This window comes from Sinocyclocheilus grahami, unplaced genomic scaffold, assembly GCF_001515645.1.
Source record: "Sinocyclocheilus grahami isolate Dianchi unplaced genomic scaffold, SAMN03320097.WGS_v1.1 scaffold67.1, whole genome shotgun sequence".
Classification (NCBI taxonomy): domain Eukaryota; kingdom Metazoa; phylum Chordata; class Actinopteri; order Cypriniformes; family Cyprinidae; genus Sinocyclocheilus; species Sinocyclocheilus grahami.
In genome coordinates, this window is record NW_015505246.1 from 2,165,147 (window position 1) to 2,181,569 (window position 16,423).

The following is a 16,423-nucleotide window of genomic DNA, read 5'->3' on the forward strand; positions in this document are numbered from 1 at the left end:
GGGGGTGAAACTTGCTTTTCAGCGCGATCACCCACGTGTGGCTGCGGTCCCACCAGAGGCTCGCTGGCGGCAGTGGGACATTACCGAGAGAAATCACAGAGGGCGATGTTCCTCCGGGTCCTAAGCACCCGCACTGAGAATTCCTCGTAGTGCGGGCAGCCCGACCCTGTGAATGCTACCTCCGCATGGGCGAGGCACAGGACGTAGAATTTGTGGGTGTCTGGGGCCTTGATAGGCCCTGAACACAGCGTGCAAGCTTTCGACATGCTGGAACACCGAGAGGGAAATCCTTCTTCTTGTGTCTTCTCCACAGCTGTCTTGAGTAGGAATTTGCATGAAAGAGGAAGATTCTGGGCATTATATAGCAGCGGGGCTCCGCCTCTATTTGCCGTCTTAGCTGGCATTGGCCAGTGAGAGTTGCAACTTCACTGGCATTGTGCAATAAGATTTCAGGTAGGTTTAGGAAGGTTCTGATGCCATGTAGAGAGACCATTCTCGAGAAAATTGTAGGTTGTTCTCTAATTTTGATCTCCACTGTATATCACCAATACAACAAAAAGTGATAGTAAAAACTTTAATATCACCCAATAACCAATATTGTTGTTTAATTATGTGCAAAATGCCCGAGTAGCAGAATAGTGGAAATATAGTAATTTACATAGTTTTAAACTCTATCTGTTTACCAAAACTAGCAAAAAGAAAAATTAAGTTGATTACCTTTTCAGGTATCTGGCATCCTTGAGGCACATCTATTAAATATGATTTAAGAAGATTTTCTGTTAATAAACAGTGCAAAGACTTGGAAAGCAACCCCTCTGAATGCAGTTATCACCAGTGTTGGGGAAAGTTACTTTTAAAAGTAATGCATTACAATATTGCATTACTCCCTAAAAAAGTAACTAATTAAGTTACTTTTGAGTTACTTTTTAAATCTGGGCAGGGCTTGCTTGTTTGTTTTTAATAAAAAAAAGTTCTTCTTTTACAAATGTAAAAGCCCTTTTCACAACAGAAGTGAAATGAATACACCTCAGGCTGAAGGAAATGTATATTCACGTCTGTACAGTAGAGGGCGCAGCTCAAACAAATTGCATGAAGAATATGACGCAGGAGCACTATTCAGCAATAACAAAAATGAAACAAATGTGTAATTTTAGCTGATTAGTATGGTTGAATTAGATAATCGACGGTCAATAGCAAAGACATTGGTTAATAAAATGGGATTAAATGCATAACTGATATGTCTTAACATATTTAATTATTGCAGGTTTATATAATATTCTGAGTTTGCATTTGACTGTTTTTATTCATTTTGAGGAATACTGAATCTGTTTTTGTGCAGTGAGAAGAGTAAATAATGTTCATATTTAGTCTAGAACTACAGTAGCATCACAGCGCACATAACGCCTCTGCACTTACTCCCGATTTCCCTCAACATGGCAACACGAGAGCTGTCAGTCAAGACATGGGAAACAAAGTAACTAGCGTTACTCATTTGAAAAAGTAACTCAGATATTTCCTTCTAAATTAAAACGTAATAAGTTACTTTACTAGTTACTTGGAAAAAAAGTAATCTGATTATGTAACTTGCGTTACCCCCAACACTGGTTATCACAGATCTATTCACTGAAAACAGGTGCACTAACCTCATAAGTGGTGAGAAGGACATGGAAGTGTTGGTTATTCCTGAGCTCTTTCTGGAGCTCTGCCCTTTTTTCTTTATCCCCAGTGTAATAGATCACAGACAGAATGGGACAGAAGCTGAATTAAAAAAAATAAATAAGAGAACCTTAACTAATCTCTCATGTTCATTTGGATTCAAGGTAGATACTAATCCAGCGTTTATATGCTACTGTCTCCATCTAGTGACAGTGACAACACATTGTCTTTATTTAAAATCAGTTCATGCTGGAATATTCATACATTCATAAAGTGACAAACAGTTTCACAGTCCTGTATCAGTAATAAATCAACATATCTTTAATATGCAATCTAAACTGACAACACAAGTCTAATCGTATACCAGCATTACCCTTACCGCTCTAACTCCTGTCTCCAGTTCTCCAAAACAGATAAGGGACAAAGCACAAGGAACGGTCCGTTCATCTTAAGGCATCCCCGAGCATATGCCAGCAAAGAAATGGTCTACAGCAGAGGATGAAATCTCACTTATCTGATATCTTGGAATAAATCTCTGACTTAAAAGCAAGTATTATAAGCAAGATAAACCCATTCCATTACTAACCTGGCAGGTCTTGCCCAGACCCATCTCATCACCAGACATGGGAAACAAAGTAACTAGCGTTACTCATTTGAAAAAGTAACTCAGATATTTCCTTCTAAATTAAAACGTAATAAGTTACTTTACTAGTTACTTGGAAAAAAAGTAATCCGATTATGTAACTTGCGTTACCCCCAACACTGGTTATCACAGATCTATTCACTGAAAACAGGTGCACTAACCTCATAAGTGGTGAGAAGGACATGGAAGTGTTGGTTATTCCTGAGCTCTTTCTGGAGCTCTGCCCTTTTTTCTTTATCCCCAGTGTAATAGATCACAGACAGAATGGGACAGAAGCTGAATTTAAAAAAATAGAGAACCTTAACTAATCTTTCATGTTCATTTGGATTCAAGGTAGATACTAATCCAGCGTTTATATGCTACTGTCTCCATCTAGTGACAGTGACAACACATTGTCTTTATTTAAAATCAGTTCATGCTGGAATATTCATACATTCATAAAGTGACAAACAGTTTCACAGTCCTGTATCAGTAATAAATCAACATATCTTTAATATGCAATCTAAACTGACAACACAAGTCTAATCGTATACCAGCATTACCCTTACCGCTCTAACTCCTGTCTCCAGTTCTCCAAAACAGATAAGGGACAAAGCACAAGGAACGGTCCGTTCATCTTAAGGCATCCCCGAGCATATGCCAGCAAAGAAATGGTCTACAGCAGAGGATGAAATCTCACTTATCTGATATCTTGGAATAAATCTCTGACTTAAAAGCAAGTATTATAAGCAAGATAAACCCATTCCATTACTAACCTGGCAGGTCTTGCCCAGACCCATCTCATCACCAAGGATGCAGCCCTGCTGGTTCTTCATACACTGTGACAGCCACCTCACTCCATCCACCTGATAAGACCTCAGATGAATTGCTGTAAGGAAGGAGATAAAGGATTGCAGTGTTGTTCCTAAGAACACTTTGAGAGTATTTCAATCCATAAAGTGGGCCTTTAAAAACTTTTTTTTTTCACTGGTTTCACAAATTAATATTCCATATGAAAAGCCAAGCTTGTCCAAAAATGTTGTATCATGAAATAGATGCCATTTCGCTCTAAAAGTGAACTTAAAAGACTAATCTCGAAACATACGTAATGAAAAGCATCATTTCAGACAAGTATTCAGTTTTATTAGTGCTCATTTGCGACAAAGCCACTTTATTTAATCTATGAACGCAGTCCATTATAATAATAATAATTTAATTTGTGAAACATTTTCATGCTAAAAAAATCTTAAATGATATACAAATACTTTGCTGATTTTAAATGTCACAAGACGCTCTCAATTCACACACCTTCTAATCCCCATTTTTTCAGGTCGCTCTCCGTTAATTCCGATTTGTCCTTTTCTGGTATGTTGCTTTTGATTGCTCGAAGAAATTTGGACATTTTTGTGGTTTTATTATGTTTACCTCAACCTTTAGACACTTTATTCAGTCGAGTATTTAAGTTAATAGCTTGCCTGCGCCAGAGTTTGACGTGAACTTCGGCATGACTACTTCCTGCAAGTGAGTGGGCGGGTCCCAGGACAGAGGTCGTCCAATGACTAGTCGGCGATGCAGACACGTACTTTAAAGGCGCCATTCTTAAAGGGGTCATATGATGCGATTTCAAGTTTTCCTTTCTCTTTGGAGTGTTACAAGCTGATTGTGCATAGATAAGATCCCTGAAGTTGCAAAGATTAAAGTCTCAAAACCAAAGAGATATTCTTTATCAAAGACTCTGCCATGCCTCCCTAAAATGGCTAACATGCCCCCACATATCTACCTCACTCTGTGGGTCACATCACAGTGGAGTCAGCTGTCTTAACCGTGGCTTGTGTACTGGAAACACATACCAGTTTCATCACTGTGTCTGTCATGCGACTCTGTTCCCCTTTCGGACATTTATTTTGAAAGATGAAGCTCGTGATTATGGTAAGGGGTGTTACATTTCCGACGAGTGCTTGCAGTGTTTGGTCAATCACAGTGCACTGGGTCAGCTGGCCAATCAGAGCAGACTGCGCTTGTCGGAAGGCGGGACTTTGTAGAAAACGAAGCGTTTGAGAGAGGCGGGGCATAGAGGACCTACAATAATGTACAGTATCTGAAAAATAATGTGTTTTTTGAACATTAAAGCATGTCAACATATTCTGTTACACCAAATACACAACATAATGATCTTTAAAAAAGCATCATATGACCCCTTTAAGATAAATGCATTTTACACACACACACACGCACACAGGTAAAACCAATCTATTGCCAATTCACAAAATCCAGACAAATCATCTGTGAAAGTGTCAATTACAAAACAATTTTTAGATATTTACACAAAAGAGTGAGCTGATAAAACTAGTCTTTATTTACAGGGTTTTTATCATACAATATTGAGACAAAGGTAGGAAAAATTGAAAGTGCAACGTTCAAAAACCACCCCCAAAATATTTGTTTTTATAAATATCAATTTTAAAGTAGGTCTGTTCAATAACCTTTGCTGTTTTACAACATGTTTTAAAAAACACATTCAGTAGAAGGCAGCCTTATTCTTTATGTTCAGATTTAACAAACTGTTCAACTAGCCATTACAGCAATGTCCCATTGTGCCATTCTGTCAATGATCATTTGTGCATGCTGAAATCACCAAATACTTGAGCGGAAAGTTCCTGGGGTGATGAAAGGCAAAACCTCAGCTCTTCATTTCACACACATGGTAAACAGCATGGAGAAAAACTTGAGGATGGCATCTCTGGTTAAGGCAAAGAAGAGAGTATAAAGGCATTATAAAATAATCTCTATTTTAAAGCAGACAGGTCCGAACAAGTCTGCTCTTGATTACTGCTGTCATTTACCAGAATAAACTATTGAAAAATGTTTCATTTATAATTGAATACAACAAAAACCACACATTCATCAATATGTTAATATCTAATGCTGAGCAATTCAATATTTTGAAATCACAAAATATAACTAACCTTGCAAAAGGAATGTATGACAAGCTATACCTACAGAGAAGAAAAAAAAAATCAATTGATAAAATGTGTTTCAGTACAATATTAAACTGGGTGCTGAGATACTCATTTAAATAATATGCTTAAAATATATTTACTACACAGCATCCATGGAAACTTACCACGCAAATGCAAGCACTTGCAGAATGACAAACAGCAAAGTGAGTGCAAAAATCTTCCACTGTGGTACAGAGATCAGTGTTAAAAAAAAAGCATCCAATAATATTGTACCATCTGATTCAGACTTAGTTTGACATATACATTAAGGATAGACTAGAACTCACCCAAAATGCTGCACAGAGTGTGAGAACCAGACATGTCTGTAGACCACAAAATAAAAAGTCAAACTTTCAGTATCCATTGCAAAGTTGGTCCAAATACTGTATCTATAATCAGAAACTGTATTCGCTGTAACTGGCAGATTGTCAAATAATGCACATGAACTAAAATCATTTTCCCACTGGCTGTTGCATCCAATGCATTTTTGGAATGGCACTAATTCTAGGAGAAATGTAAAAGTTATTTATATAAATACAACATGAATTTTACTTCCAAAATTAGTATATCCAAATTAAACATTTAATGAAGATACATGTGTCAGTAAGTTGTTGTTATTTTAACATGTGTGTTTAGCTCAGTGTTATTTTTTTAGGATTACTGATAAACTAATGTAGTTTGATTTGTATTAGTTATCTATTTTAGTTTTAGTTACAGTTGTAGTAATGTTGTCATTTTATTAGTTTTTTTATTATGTCTATATAGGTTTTTTTTTTATTAAGTTTTAGTTTTATTTAATTTGAGTCATTTCAGTACTTCAACATACAAAAAGGAAATGAAAAAAAAAAAATATATATATAGAATGTATTTATATATATGTACATGTATGTGTGTGGCTGTACATACACATATGTAACGTAGTTGTTTTTGTGGTGTTTGGCTTAGTGTTATATTAGAATCATTATTATACTCATACCGTTTGTTCTTTTAATATTTTGAATTGTTTTTAGCTTTATTTTTATTTTTTTCATTTAAATGTTTAGTTTTGAAATGTTGTTGTATGCATTTGTCATTTTTATTTAATTTATTTTCTTAAATGTGTATATATATATATAGTATTTATAGAGTTTTAGCTTTTCGTTTTAATGACTTTTTCTTATTTGTAAGCCGCTTCGGATAAAAGCGTCTGCTAAATGACTAAAAGTAAAGTAAAATTAATAAGAAAACTGATTGGGTCATGAACATTATAGATGTCATTATTATGAACTATTTCAGGCAGATCCTCATTGTTGGTTTTATGAGAAAATTAGTGTGGGGCGTGGACAGGAATAACTTACCAGCATAACAACTGTAGCAAAGGCTCTGGTCTTGTCACACATCCGTTTCAGCTGTTTCAACGGCCCCATCAGAAACATGGTGCTGGGGGTAGGTTCAAATTAAACAGTGAAGTCATCCAAACAGAATAATAAATAGTAAGAGCATTTTCGTTGCAAGCTTTATGACTTACCTTAATAATGAGCATAGGTTGCCAAATGTGTAAAACACAATGAAGATTATCACCCCTATTTTAGGAATAAACAGGCAACATACTCCCTGAGAAAAAAGTACGGCTTTTAATATAATAGAACTTGGTTAACAGAAACAAAGAATAATACACTTCTCAATCAAGATACTTGAAATGCCTTTTGCAGTGTGCATCAATCTCATTCCTGAGAGCAGGTCAAACCGGTGACACAGCTCTGCTTCTATTCCTCCAACTCATCGCCTATCCCTTCACAACAGTCAGGACGTTACCTGTGTGTAAAAGTCCACTGATAACTAAAATAAAAGTATTTAAAGTTCAAGTCACTGACCAGGATAGTGCACACTACTCCGATGACCATACAGATGAGGAAACCTTTCACACGCTTTCCCCATCCCAGCGTGGACGCCTCATTCGCCGCCTAAACACAGTGAATAGACGACTGTGATTTACATGGGCCTTTTTCCTCCCAAAAATAACGTATCAAATTGTGAAGTCGTTATGCCAATACGTGCAAAATCAGCGACATGTTGTTGCTTTAAATTTGTGTTTAAACGTTTTAAAGATCTTAATTAGGAGTACAAAAGACAGTAATTTACCTGTAGTACATTTCTGTTGTCATTGTTTCCATCACGACCACTCAGAACCGCTCTGAGTTTGTCCATTGCTGCACATCCAGTTCTCTGTATTAATTGAATCGGTTCACTCTAAATCCCTGAGAACGTGTCGTTTCATCGTCCAGCTGACACTCGCTTGTCATCACTAGTGTTACCTTTACCTTTTGGCTCCCTTCATTGAACATGATTATCACCTGGTGCTCACGCACGCCACCTACTGGTACTGGTGAGGTGCACTTAAAAATAGCTTGGTACAGCGAATGAATCATGTTGTTTTTAAGAGACCTTATTTATTTTCTTTTCTCTTTTAATTGGGTCATATGTTTATATTTATATATAATAACGCATTATTTAAAAAAAAAAAGTTTTTATTTTTTATTGTTCATTGAGAGAAATATGTGACCAGTCATAAGGGTCAATTTTGACATGACTGAAAGTTGAACGAATAAGCTTTCCATTGATGTATGGTGTGTTAGGATAGGACAATATTTGGCTGAGATACAACTATTTGCATATCTAGAATCAGAGGGTGCAAAAGATCTAAATATTGAGAAAATCACCTTTAAAGTTGCCCAAATGAAGTTCTTAGCAATGCACATTATTAATCAAAAATGAAGTTTTGATATATTTATGTTAGGAAATTTACAAAATATCGTCATGGAACATGATCTTTACTTAATATCCTAATGATTTTTGGCATAAAAGAAAAATAGAAAATGTTGACCCATACAAGGCATTGTTGGCTATTGCTAAAAATATACCTGTGCAACTTCTGACTGGTTTTGTGGTCCAGGGTCACATATGGGAAAAAATACCAACACATGGCAAAAAAACAAAAAAACATTTAATATTAATACACAGTTATTGCACACTGTTATGCACTAATAAAATATTTTATTGGGAAAAGTTTTTAGAAGTTCTTTAAAAAATGTACTCATTATCAAGTCAAATTAAATTAAATCTATTAATAAATGCATGGAATAAGATATTACAATTTCAAGATTCCACATGCAATGGCCTTTTTTCAGTCAAGGGCCAAGGCAAAGAATACTATGGCACAAACGAACAAAGCAGACTAGCTGAGGAATTATGGCTGTCAAGAAAATATAAAAGCATAATTCATTTGATGACAAAAAAAAGTCTCCCACAAACCTGCAAATCTCAAAGGCATTCAAATATAACAATTTTCGCACGTAGATCATATAGTACTACTAAAAGCATGATAAAAATCTTATATTCTCTGTCCTTAGTTGACAACATATAAAATACTGACACAAATAAACTCTCAAATTTACACAGTATTGCGTCAAAGCCAAACAATGCAATGACAACAAAAAGTGTACATAAAGACTCAAAAATAATCAATACATCATATTTGATTGACTTGATGCAAACTTGTAAAGAAAATAATCCGTTTTAATTAATTTATTAGAGTAGGTTGGTCCTGAGGTGCATCAGAGAAATAGGGATTAGTGAAATAAAAAAGGAATGACCACACAAGATAGCGGACCGCATGGACAGAGAGTTGTAACTATCATACTGGGAAAATGAGTGAGAGATATAACACTATGGCTCTTCTGATTTACTTACAGTCCCTTGTTATAGTATGATGAAACAGATCTTGGGAAGCAAGACTGTCACTGTTTGTCATCTCCCATCTGCTCTTCAGGAAATTAAGACAGAGCTAATATTTAGTGACAATGCCTCTCTGTTCATATCTATCTCTCGCTCTCTGTCTCTATACTTTTCTTTGGAATCAGGTCCAAGTGTATTTGGATGCTGGCATGAACGTGTAAGGATGATAAATACTCATAAAATCTCATCTTCAGACTCTACTTCTTTCTCCCTTGGTTTCAAAAGCCCCATTTCCATGGGTGGCATCCTCCTTAGTCTGGAACGCACAGCACTGGAGGGAGAACAATGAAGGAAAATAAGAAGGAACTCAATGAATCAGAAAGGAAACTTCAGTAAAAGTATTATTTCGTATGCTATGTACACTATTGTTCAAATATTTGGGTCAGTAAGATTTTTAAACATTTAAACCTCTTATGCTCACCAAGGCTGCATTTATTTAAGCACAATAACACAATAAAAGCAGTAATATTGTGATATATTATTACAATTTAATATAACAGTTTTTTATTTAAATATATTTAAAAATGCAATTTCTCCTTTTGATTACAAAGCTGAATTTTCAACAGCTATTCCTCCAGTCTCCAGGGTCACATGGTTCATTCTGACAGGCTGATTTGGTTCTCTAGAAAGATTTCTTATTATTATCAATTATTTAAATATAAAACATTTTATCAATTGAAAACAGTTGTGCTCCTTAATATTTTGAGGATACACATAATTTTTCCTAGTATCTTTCATGAAGATGAGGTCAAAAGGACAGCATTCATAGAAAATAGAAATAGAAATCTTTTTTGACATTATAAATGTTGTTTTTTTTCTGCTACATTTAATTGTATGTGTCCTTCTTGAATTTCTCAAACATTTGAATGGTAATGTAGTTTATGCTTCTTTATGCCTGAACTGTAATTTTTTTGTATTTCATGTTAGAATGAATAGAATATGTCATGCTCACCAGAGAACAGACCAGTAAACTACAGCTACAGTGAGCAATGCAAATGCTAGATGCCAGCAGTAGCATAATGTGACAAAGACCGAGTTGTCATGGTCTGTCTGATCCCATTTCACTTGACTGGGTGGGTACAGCACAAAGCCAATCTAGAAAAATACAAGAATGAGAGTTAAACAGTCTTGGGTCTAAATGACTTGCACATTTATGTATGCACTTGTGACACACACAGACACACACACACACACACACACACTGACCTGCCACAACCAGCTGCCCTGCAGTATGGTGAGAGTGGCTCGGAGCAGTTCGAGTAGAATATTCCCTCTGTGGAAAACCTCCAGAAGGCAGATGAAAGCTTGTCCAAAGATGGCATAGAGGAGAAGGGTGTGCACATGGACATCAAGCATATCTCTACCATGGAGATGGTAAAGAAATAGAAATCCTGCAGGAGGCAGACATGTGCTGAATTTTATTTTTTGTTGAATTATCACAAAATAGAAAAACGTAATTTCAAGAGTAACAAAGAGTGCTCGGTTTGGGTAACAGTTCACACATTCCCCAACATCAAAAACCACATTTATAAAATACTCTTTCACATAGTATTTTTGGTCAACAATCACCCTTGCACACCTGTAAGTATTTAATAGGTTTGTGGGAAAAACGAGGTCCAACTTCAAAGGTCCAACTTCAAAACAAAACAAAAAAAATTCGCACACTATCCACACTTGCAAATGAATCAAAATATTTATTAACTAACAAAATTTCGGTCCATCACCTTCATCAGGCACGTACAGTACATACATAGTACACATACATAGCATTTTTGGACCATTTTAGAAACAGTCTGGGGGAAAAACAAGATCCTACCCTCATTAAAGAAAGCAAGACCCAGCAGCATCCGATCTAAGGCCAGCGGGGCGATGTCTGTGCTGTGGACAGTGAGAGATATGGCCCCTGCGATGGCAAAGAACAGGTACATGGTGGTGTGCTGCCAGTTCATCAGCTGCTCCCAGTGCTGAGTGGAAGAATCATACAGCTGAAACTTGGGCCCACCTGCTAAAAGCTGCTCTGCTAACATACCTGTATAAAGGGCAGAAGAAAACTAGTTGAGTTAAAAATATAATAAATAAACTTGCTTTCATTACTCTAATAAATGGCTCATTATAGGAGGCCTAAAAACTCAACTTAAAATGATTTAAAATAAGCATCAAAATATTAAAGCAGTAAAAACAAAACAAACTTTAAGAATAAGCTAACAATCAATTAATTCATCTGCTCAACAAATGTATTTTTTCTTTGAATAACCAGGGTTCCCACTGCTTGAAAAACCTAGATATGCAAAGAAGCTCAATTCCAAAAGTGTGATATCTAAACATGGAAAAGTTTATTAATGTATAATGTAGAATGTATAACTCCATGGGCAGATTTATACTTTTTATGAATATACATTTTCTGGGTATGCCAAGCTCTAAAATATTTTACTGGGTAGAAATTGTGAATAAAGTATTTTTTAAAAAGTAAACTGAAAACAACTGAAAAAGTCATGGAGCCGTATTGTTATGGACAATGTTGAACCTTCTCAAAGTTGAGAACCACTTATCTAGATCACTATTACCAAAGGGCAAACAACACACAGAAAATTACACAACCTATAATTTAATACCATTTTTTAACCATATAATCAACTTAATAAATCTATACAGCAAAAATGGCTCTCAAAATCATAGTTTCTTTGCTGAACCTTGGGTGTTTCAAAGACGCATCAGAAAGCTTTATTTGTCCATATGTATGATGATGCTTCTTATTCTATTAATAAAAGGCATAGCGGCAACTCACCAATAATAGAAAATGATAAAATGACAGCTCCTTCTATGATTTCTATGCGGCGTTGTGTAGCTCGAGACGCAAGTCTGCCAGCACCAGCACTTTTATTCCTGCGGGTGGCATACAAAAATGTCTGCTTTGCGGCCCACCACAGGCCGGTGATCAGGAAGAAACTTCCAGGCAATGCATGGCCTTTAAAACTTCCCATGTTTTCCTAAATGTCCTGGAAATCAGAATAACAATTGTATTTAATAATAATATAATAAACCACAAAACAAAAATATCTCATTATATCATGCTTCATTATATCTCAAAATGTGGCAAAGCAAAAGACAGTGTTTACTGGACACACTTAAAGATGATATTGGAGACTCTGTATTTATAAGCAACACTTTTCCCCTTAGGAGTGGCATATCAATACAAGATTCCCATTTTTACATTTATTGGCACTGGATTGTTACTCCAGTGTGGAGACTAACAGTGCTAGACAATCAAATCCAGCATATTTATTGCCATCCTGAACAAATAATGCCACACACTACAGACTGCAGGGGTTAAGGAAATGTCAGAGATACAAATCATAATGCAGAGGAAGGTGCTGCGACCTAGTCCATGCAGCCTAATGAGGGGTCCAGGCGTGCACCTCTCAGTTCTATTTTTAAACAGCAAGGTGAGGATAGCTGGAAAAAAATCCCCAAACCATGTTAAATCAGAAAGTCTACTCTATTAATCTTGGAAACATAAACCTACATACTGAAAGCAGTCTCCTGTCTTAAACATTCACCAGACACAGGAAGAGTAAAGTTGTTTGCTCTTGACAGATGTTTGAAAATGAGTTTAACATTTAACTTTAATACATGTTTTTTGCTTTTAATCAGTAAAATATAAAGTAACCCAAACAATACAAGGGAAATTATAAAGAATGGCGTCTTCTGTTCCTCCTTTCCTCTTGTAGAGGATGATTTCTGTAATATTTAATCAACAGACTGATCAGTTCTTGGCCCTGAAGTCATCCAGGTCCCATGACATTCCAAAGGAAGGTGGTCATTACTGCCATAATTAGTGTGCAATCAGAGTGTGTCCTGGAGACCATGACCGCTTATCACATAAATGTCACCTTCTGTTTACAACCGCTTTTAGAAAGTAAGCTAAATTCAAACATGTGAAAAAGACACTATGAGACAGCAACCACATAGGCCTAATGATCAATTGGTTAAAAAATCTAAGTGATGGTAATAATGAGAGTTTGAGACAAAACTGATAATCTTATTGCATAGTGCTGGGCGGTATACCGGTTCATACCGAATACCGGTGTTTATTTTTGTTATGATATGAATTTTTTAAATACCGCAATACCGGTGTATGTCACTTAAACAACATTCGGAACGTGGCACTGTTTGAAAGGGGTCCCTTTTCACTGTTGCACTGTGGCGAGGGAACAGCTGTATGTGTTACTAAGCGTGAAAGTTCTGAAACTGAAGCTGTAGAACTAATAGAACGTGATGACAGAAGAACTCATCCACAATATCCACATTGACCGCCACAAATATCCACCGCCCCACACCCCCAACACACACGAGCGCGGCTTTAGCACTAGATTTAGCAACGTTCAGACCCTTTTAGCGGATTTTTTCCATAGAATATTCATACTGACAAACCTAGCGACTTTTTTGGATAAACCTTAGCTATGGTTCAGTTGGAAGATTTCGCCAGTGCTGTCCCGCGAACGCAAGGTCTGACTTTCCCGGAGAAGTGTCACCTCTCTCGGTGTCTGTTCTGTTCCGTGAGCGGCAGAGAAGCAGTGAATTCAGTTGGCCGCACCGCAGTCGACTCGTCAATAAATGAATACAAAACAGTGTTTCCTAGCACCTGTCGCTTGCTGATTGTTTGGAATTATAAATATGAGCGTAGTTCATTTGTTAATATCACATGCACTTTTTTATTTATTTTTTTTTTTTTGTTTGTTACTCAGACGCAGACAGTGCGCTGCATGAGACAAAAAAGTAATATAGCCAAAACAACCGCATAGCCGCTCTTTAGTGTAGATGCATGTTGATTTTATCAGACGATGCCGCGATTATAAATGAGAGTGACTCCCGGTTAACATGTATTAAAAGGGGTCGTGTTTAGTCACTATTTAGTGTGGTATTTTTTGACAATATTCACTCATCATGACAGTAAAATAGGGCATTCTAAGTCAATATACTGCAGTATTTCCTCTCTCAATCAGTAGAAAATATGGTTAACACCCGGTCATGCATGAAAAAAATACCGTCATGAAACCGGTATCATATTGAAAAATACCGTGATACATTACATCAGCATGGCGCCGCAAATGGCAGCAAAGACGCTGAGCTCCGCAATTCTTCTATTGTTTTTGTTTGTTTGTTCTGTGTTTTGTCATTCTTCTTCTATAAGTTTTACCAGAGACAACTCCTTAACATTAAGCAGCACATCCCGGACAACATTTTTCTGGTTTTTGATTATTCGGACGTTTTGTTGGACATTCTAGTCGGAGGTACAGCGGTGTTGTTCAAACGCGCGTGCAGACGCAGAAGAGGGAAACGCGCCGGCGCCCTGGTGAAGCTTGTTTCCTAGCACCTGTCGCTTGCTGATTGTTTGGAATTATAAATATGAGCGTAGTTCATTTGTTAATATCACATGCACTTTTTTATTTATTTATTTTTTTTTGTTTGTTACTCAGACGCAGACAGTGCGCTGCATGAGACAAAAAAGTAATACAGCCAAAACAACCACATAGCCGCTCTTTAGTGTAGATGCATGTTGATTTTATTAAGACGATGCCGTGATTATAAATGAGAGTGACTCCTGGTTAACATGTATTAAAAGGGGTCGTGTTTAGTCACTATTTAGTGTGGTATTTTTTGACAATATTCACTCATCATGACAGTAAAATAGGGCATTCCAAGTCAATATACTGCAGTATGTCCTCTCTCAATCAGTAGAAAATATGGTTAACACCTGGTCATGCATGAAAAAAAAATACCGTCATGTACCATGAAACCAGTATAACTGTGAAAAATACCGTGATATAAATTTTTGGTCATACCGCACAGCACTATTGCATAGACATTTTTGCATATGCTGTTTCGTTTTGTAATAGCTTATTTCAATTTCAAATGTATGTCAGTATTTACCCTTGTGTCATTCCAAAGCAATTCCCCCTATTTGAAAGTGAAGAAAGAAAGTTATAGACACGAGGGTGAGCAAATGTTGACACAATGTTCATTACTGTGTCACTATTTCTGTATTGTATTATTCACTATATGACTTTGAATATCATGGCAATGAGTAGCATCTCTGCAGCCTTGATCAAACCAGTCTTTCAGTGGTCTAAACACTGTTCTTCAGGATGCTCTGCTGTTACCATAGAGACACACTAAGCTTTGAGTCTCTCCAGCGAAGAGGCCCGATCCAATCCTTTCATGTATTTATGACAACATAAGAACGACATTATTTGGAATTGTACATACATACAAACAATCAGTCATTTTGTAATACGAAACCAAATAAGAGGCACCATAGTGCAGTTTTACAAAGAATAAAACATGAAAAACGATGTAAAAAAAAATATGCTGTAACAACAATCCTGCACGTTTCGTGATAAAATGACTGAAGTATCCTACATTTTTAAAATCGTTTAAAAACCGTCGCACCGTTGTCTGCGGAAGACTATATAAACGTATCATAACGTTACTTCACATATAATGTTTATTGGGGATAAAGGTCTGCTGTGTTCACGTTTTATTGGGCTTTCTCGAGACTTTCCGAAGTCTACAGACTAAAACACCCATATTAGATACTATGATATAATTACGTTTTCTTTTTAAATCACAGTCTTCTAGGGAACATATAAAAATTACGTTATATTGTAGGTAATTAACGTTACACGTAAGTAACTGCATTAGCTCACCACAGGTCCGTTGTTTGAGGTAACGTTAACACTATTAAGAAATAAAAGTGGAAAAAATAATAACTTAATTCGGGCACAGTAAGTGGTCTGTATTATGAGTTAAGAATACACAGTTGATATCTTACCTTATAGATTGACCAAATAATTGGTATATTCTTGAAAATTTTGAGACGAAATCTCAGTGGCGATGTTTTTTCTCGAGAGACTGTCATCTGATGCTGTAAGTAACAATATACTAAATTCGTTCAAACATTCTCACACGACTCTTATTCGTCCCTTATCAGCATCATGCCTTTTTATTCCATCAGGAACTTGCGAATTAGCAACTTCTTCCACTTTTCCAGCTGTTTCGAAACCAGAGTCGGGGTTTGATCTTTTTCAGCGCGTCTTCTCACTGGAACCTCCCATTTCATGAAACGATTGGTTCATGAGGGGACCAGACGTCATTGTTTTCGGATTTGATTGGTTAGCTTACCTGTCAATCAACAGTTGGTCTCTTTTCCACGTGTGCAGTTTTCTCCAAAAGAAGCAGAGCAGAAAAGGTCGTCCGCTATTTTAACAGTCAACAGAAATTTCAGTCTTATAAAATAACTTATAAAATATATTTTGAAAACGTTTTTGTATATATTGTGTTTTGTTTTTATGTATGTTAAAACCTCGTTAAA

The 16,423-nt window shown here is 36.4% G+C and overlaps 4 protein-coding genes across 4 annotated transcripts; all 4 read right to left on the bottom strand.

Moving 5' to 3' along the window:
- Positions 1–713: 713 nt before the first annotated feature.
- On the bottom strand, positions 714–2,266 carry LOC107585193 (chromodomain-helicase-DNA-binding protein 1-like). Its single transcript, XM_016272101.1, has 4 exons — positions 2,243–2,266; positions 2,036–2,142; positions 1,644–1,758; positions 714–749 (listed from the first exon to the last, which is right to left on the bottom strand). Exons 1-4 carry the CDS (start codon positions 2,264–2,266, stop codon positions 714–716), a joined length of 282 nt encoding a protein of 93 aa, XP_016127587.1.
- Positions 2,267–2,433: 167 nt separating this feature from the next.
- On the bottom strand, positions 2,434–3,819 carry LOC107585194 (chromodomain-helicase-DNA-binding protein 1-like). Its single transcript, XM_016272102.1, has 4 exons — positions 3,587–3,819; positions 3,055–3,167; positions 2,848–2,954; positions 2,434–2,575 (listed from the first exon to the last, which is right to left on the bottom strand). Exons 1-4 carry the CDS (start codon positions 3,678–3,680, stop codon positions 2,434–2,436), a joined length of 456 nt encoding a protein of 151 aa, XP_016127588.1. The 5' UTR covers positions 3,681–3,819.
- Positions 3,820–4,658: 839 nt separating this feature from the next.
- sft2d2a (SFT2 domain containing 2a) lies at positions 4,659–7,611 on the bottom strand. Its single transcript, XM_016272120.1, has 8 exons — positions 7,399–7,611; positions 7,131–7,220; positions 6,785–6,870; positions 6,615–6,696; positions 5,565–5,600; positions 5,403–5,461; positions 5,245–5,274; positions 4,659–5,018 (listed from the first exon to the last, which is right to left on the bottom strand). The coding sequence occupies exons 1-8, from the start codon at positions 7,462–7,464 to the stop codon at positions 4,967–4,969; spliced, it is 501 nt and encodes a 166-aa protein (XP_016127606.1). The 5' UTR covers positions 7,465–7,611; the 3' UTR covers positions 4,659–4,966.
- Positions 7,612–8,835: 1,224 nt separating this feature from the next.
- Positions 8,836–16,144, bottom strand: LOC107585212 (transmembrane protein 45B-like). Its single transcript, XM_016272121.1, has 6 exons — positions 15,884–16,144; positions 11,837–12,047; positions 10,868–11,080; positions 10,258–10,442; positions 10,004–10,146; positions 8,836–9,322 (listed from the first exon to the last, which is right to left on the bottom strand). Exons 2-6 carry the CDS (start codon positions 12,030–12,032, stop codon positions 9,226–9,228), a joined length of 834 nt encoding a protein of 277 aa, XP_016127607.1. The 5' UTR covers positions 12,033–12,047; positions 15,884–16,144; the 3' UTR covers positions 8,836–9,225.
- Positions 16,145–16,423: the final 279 nt, after the last annotated feature.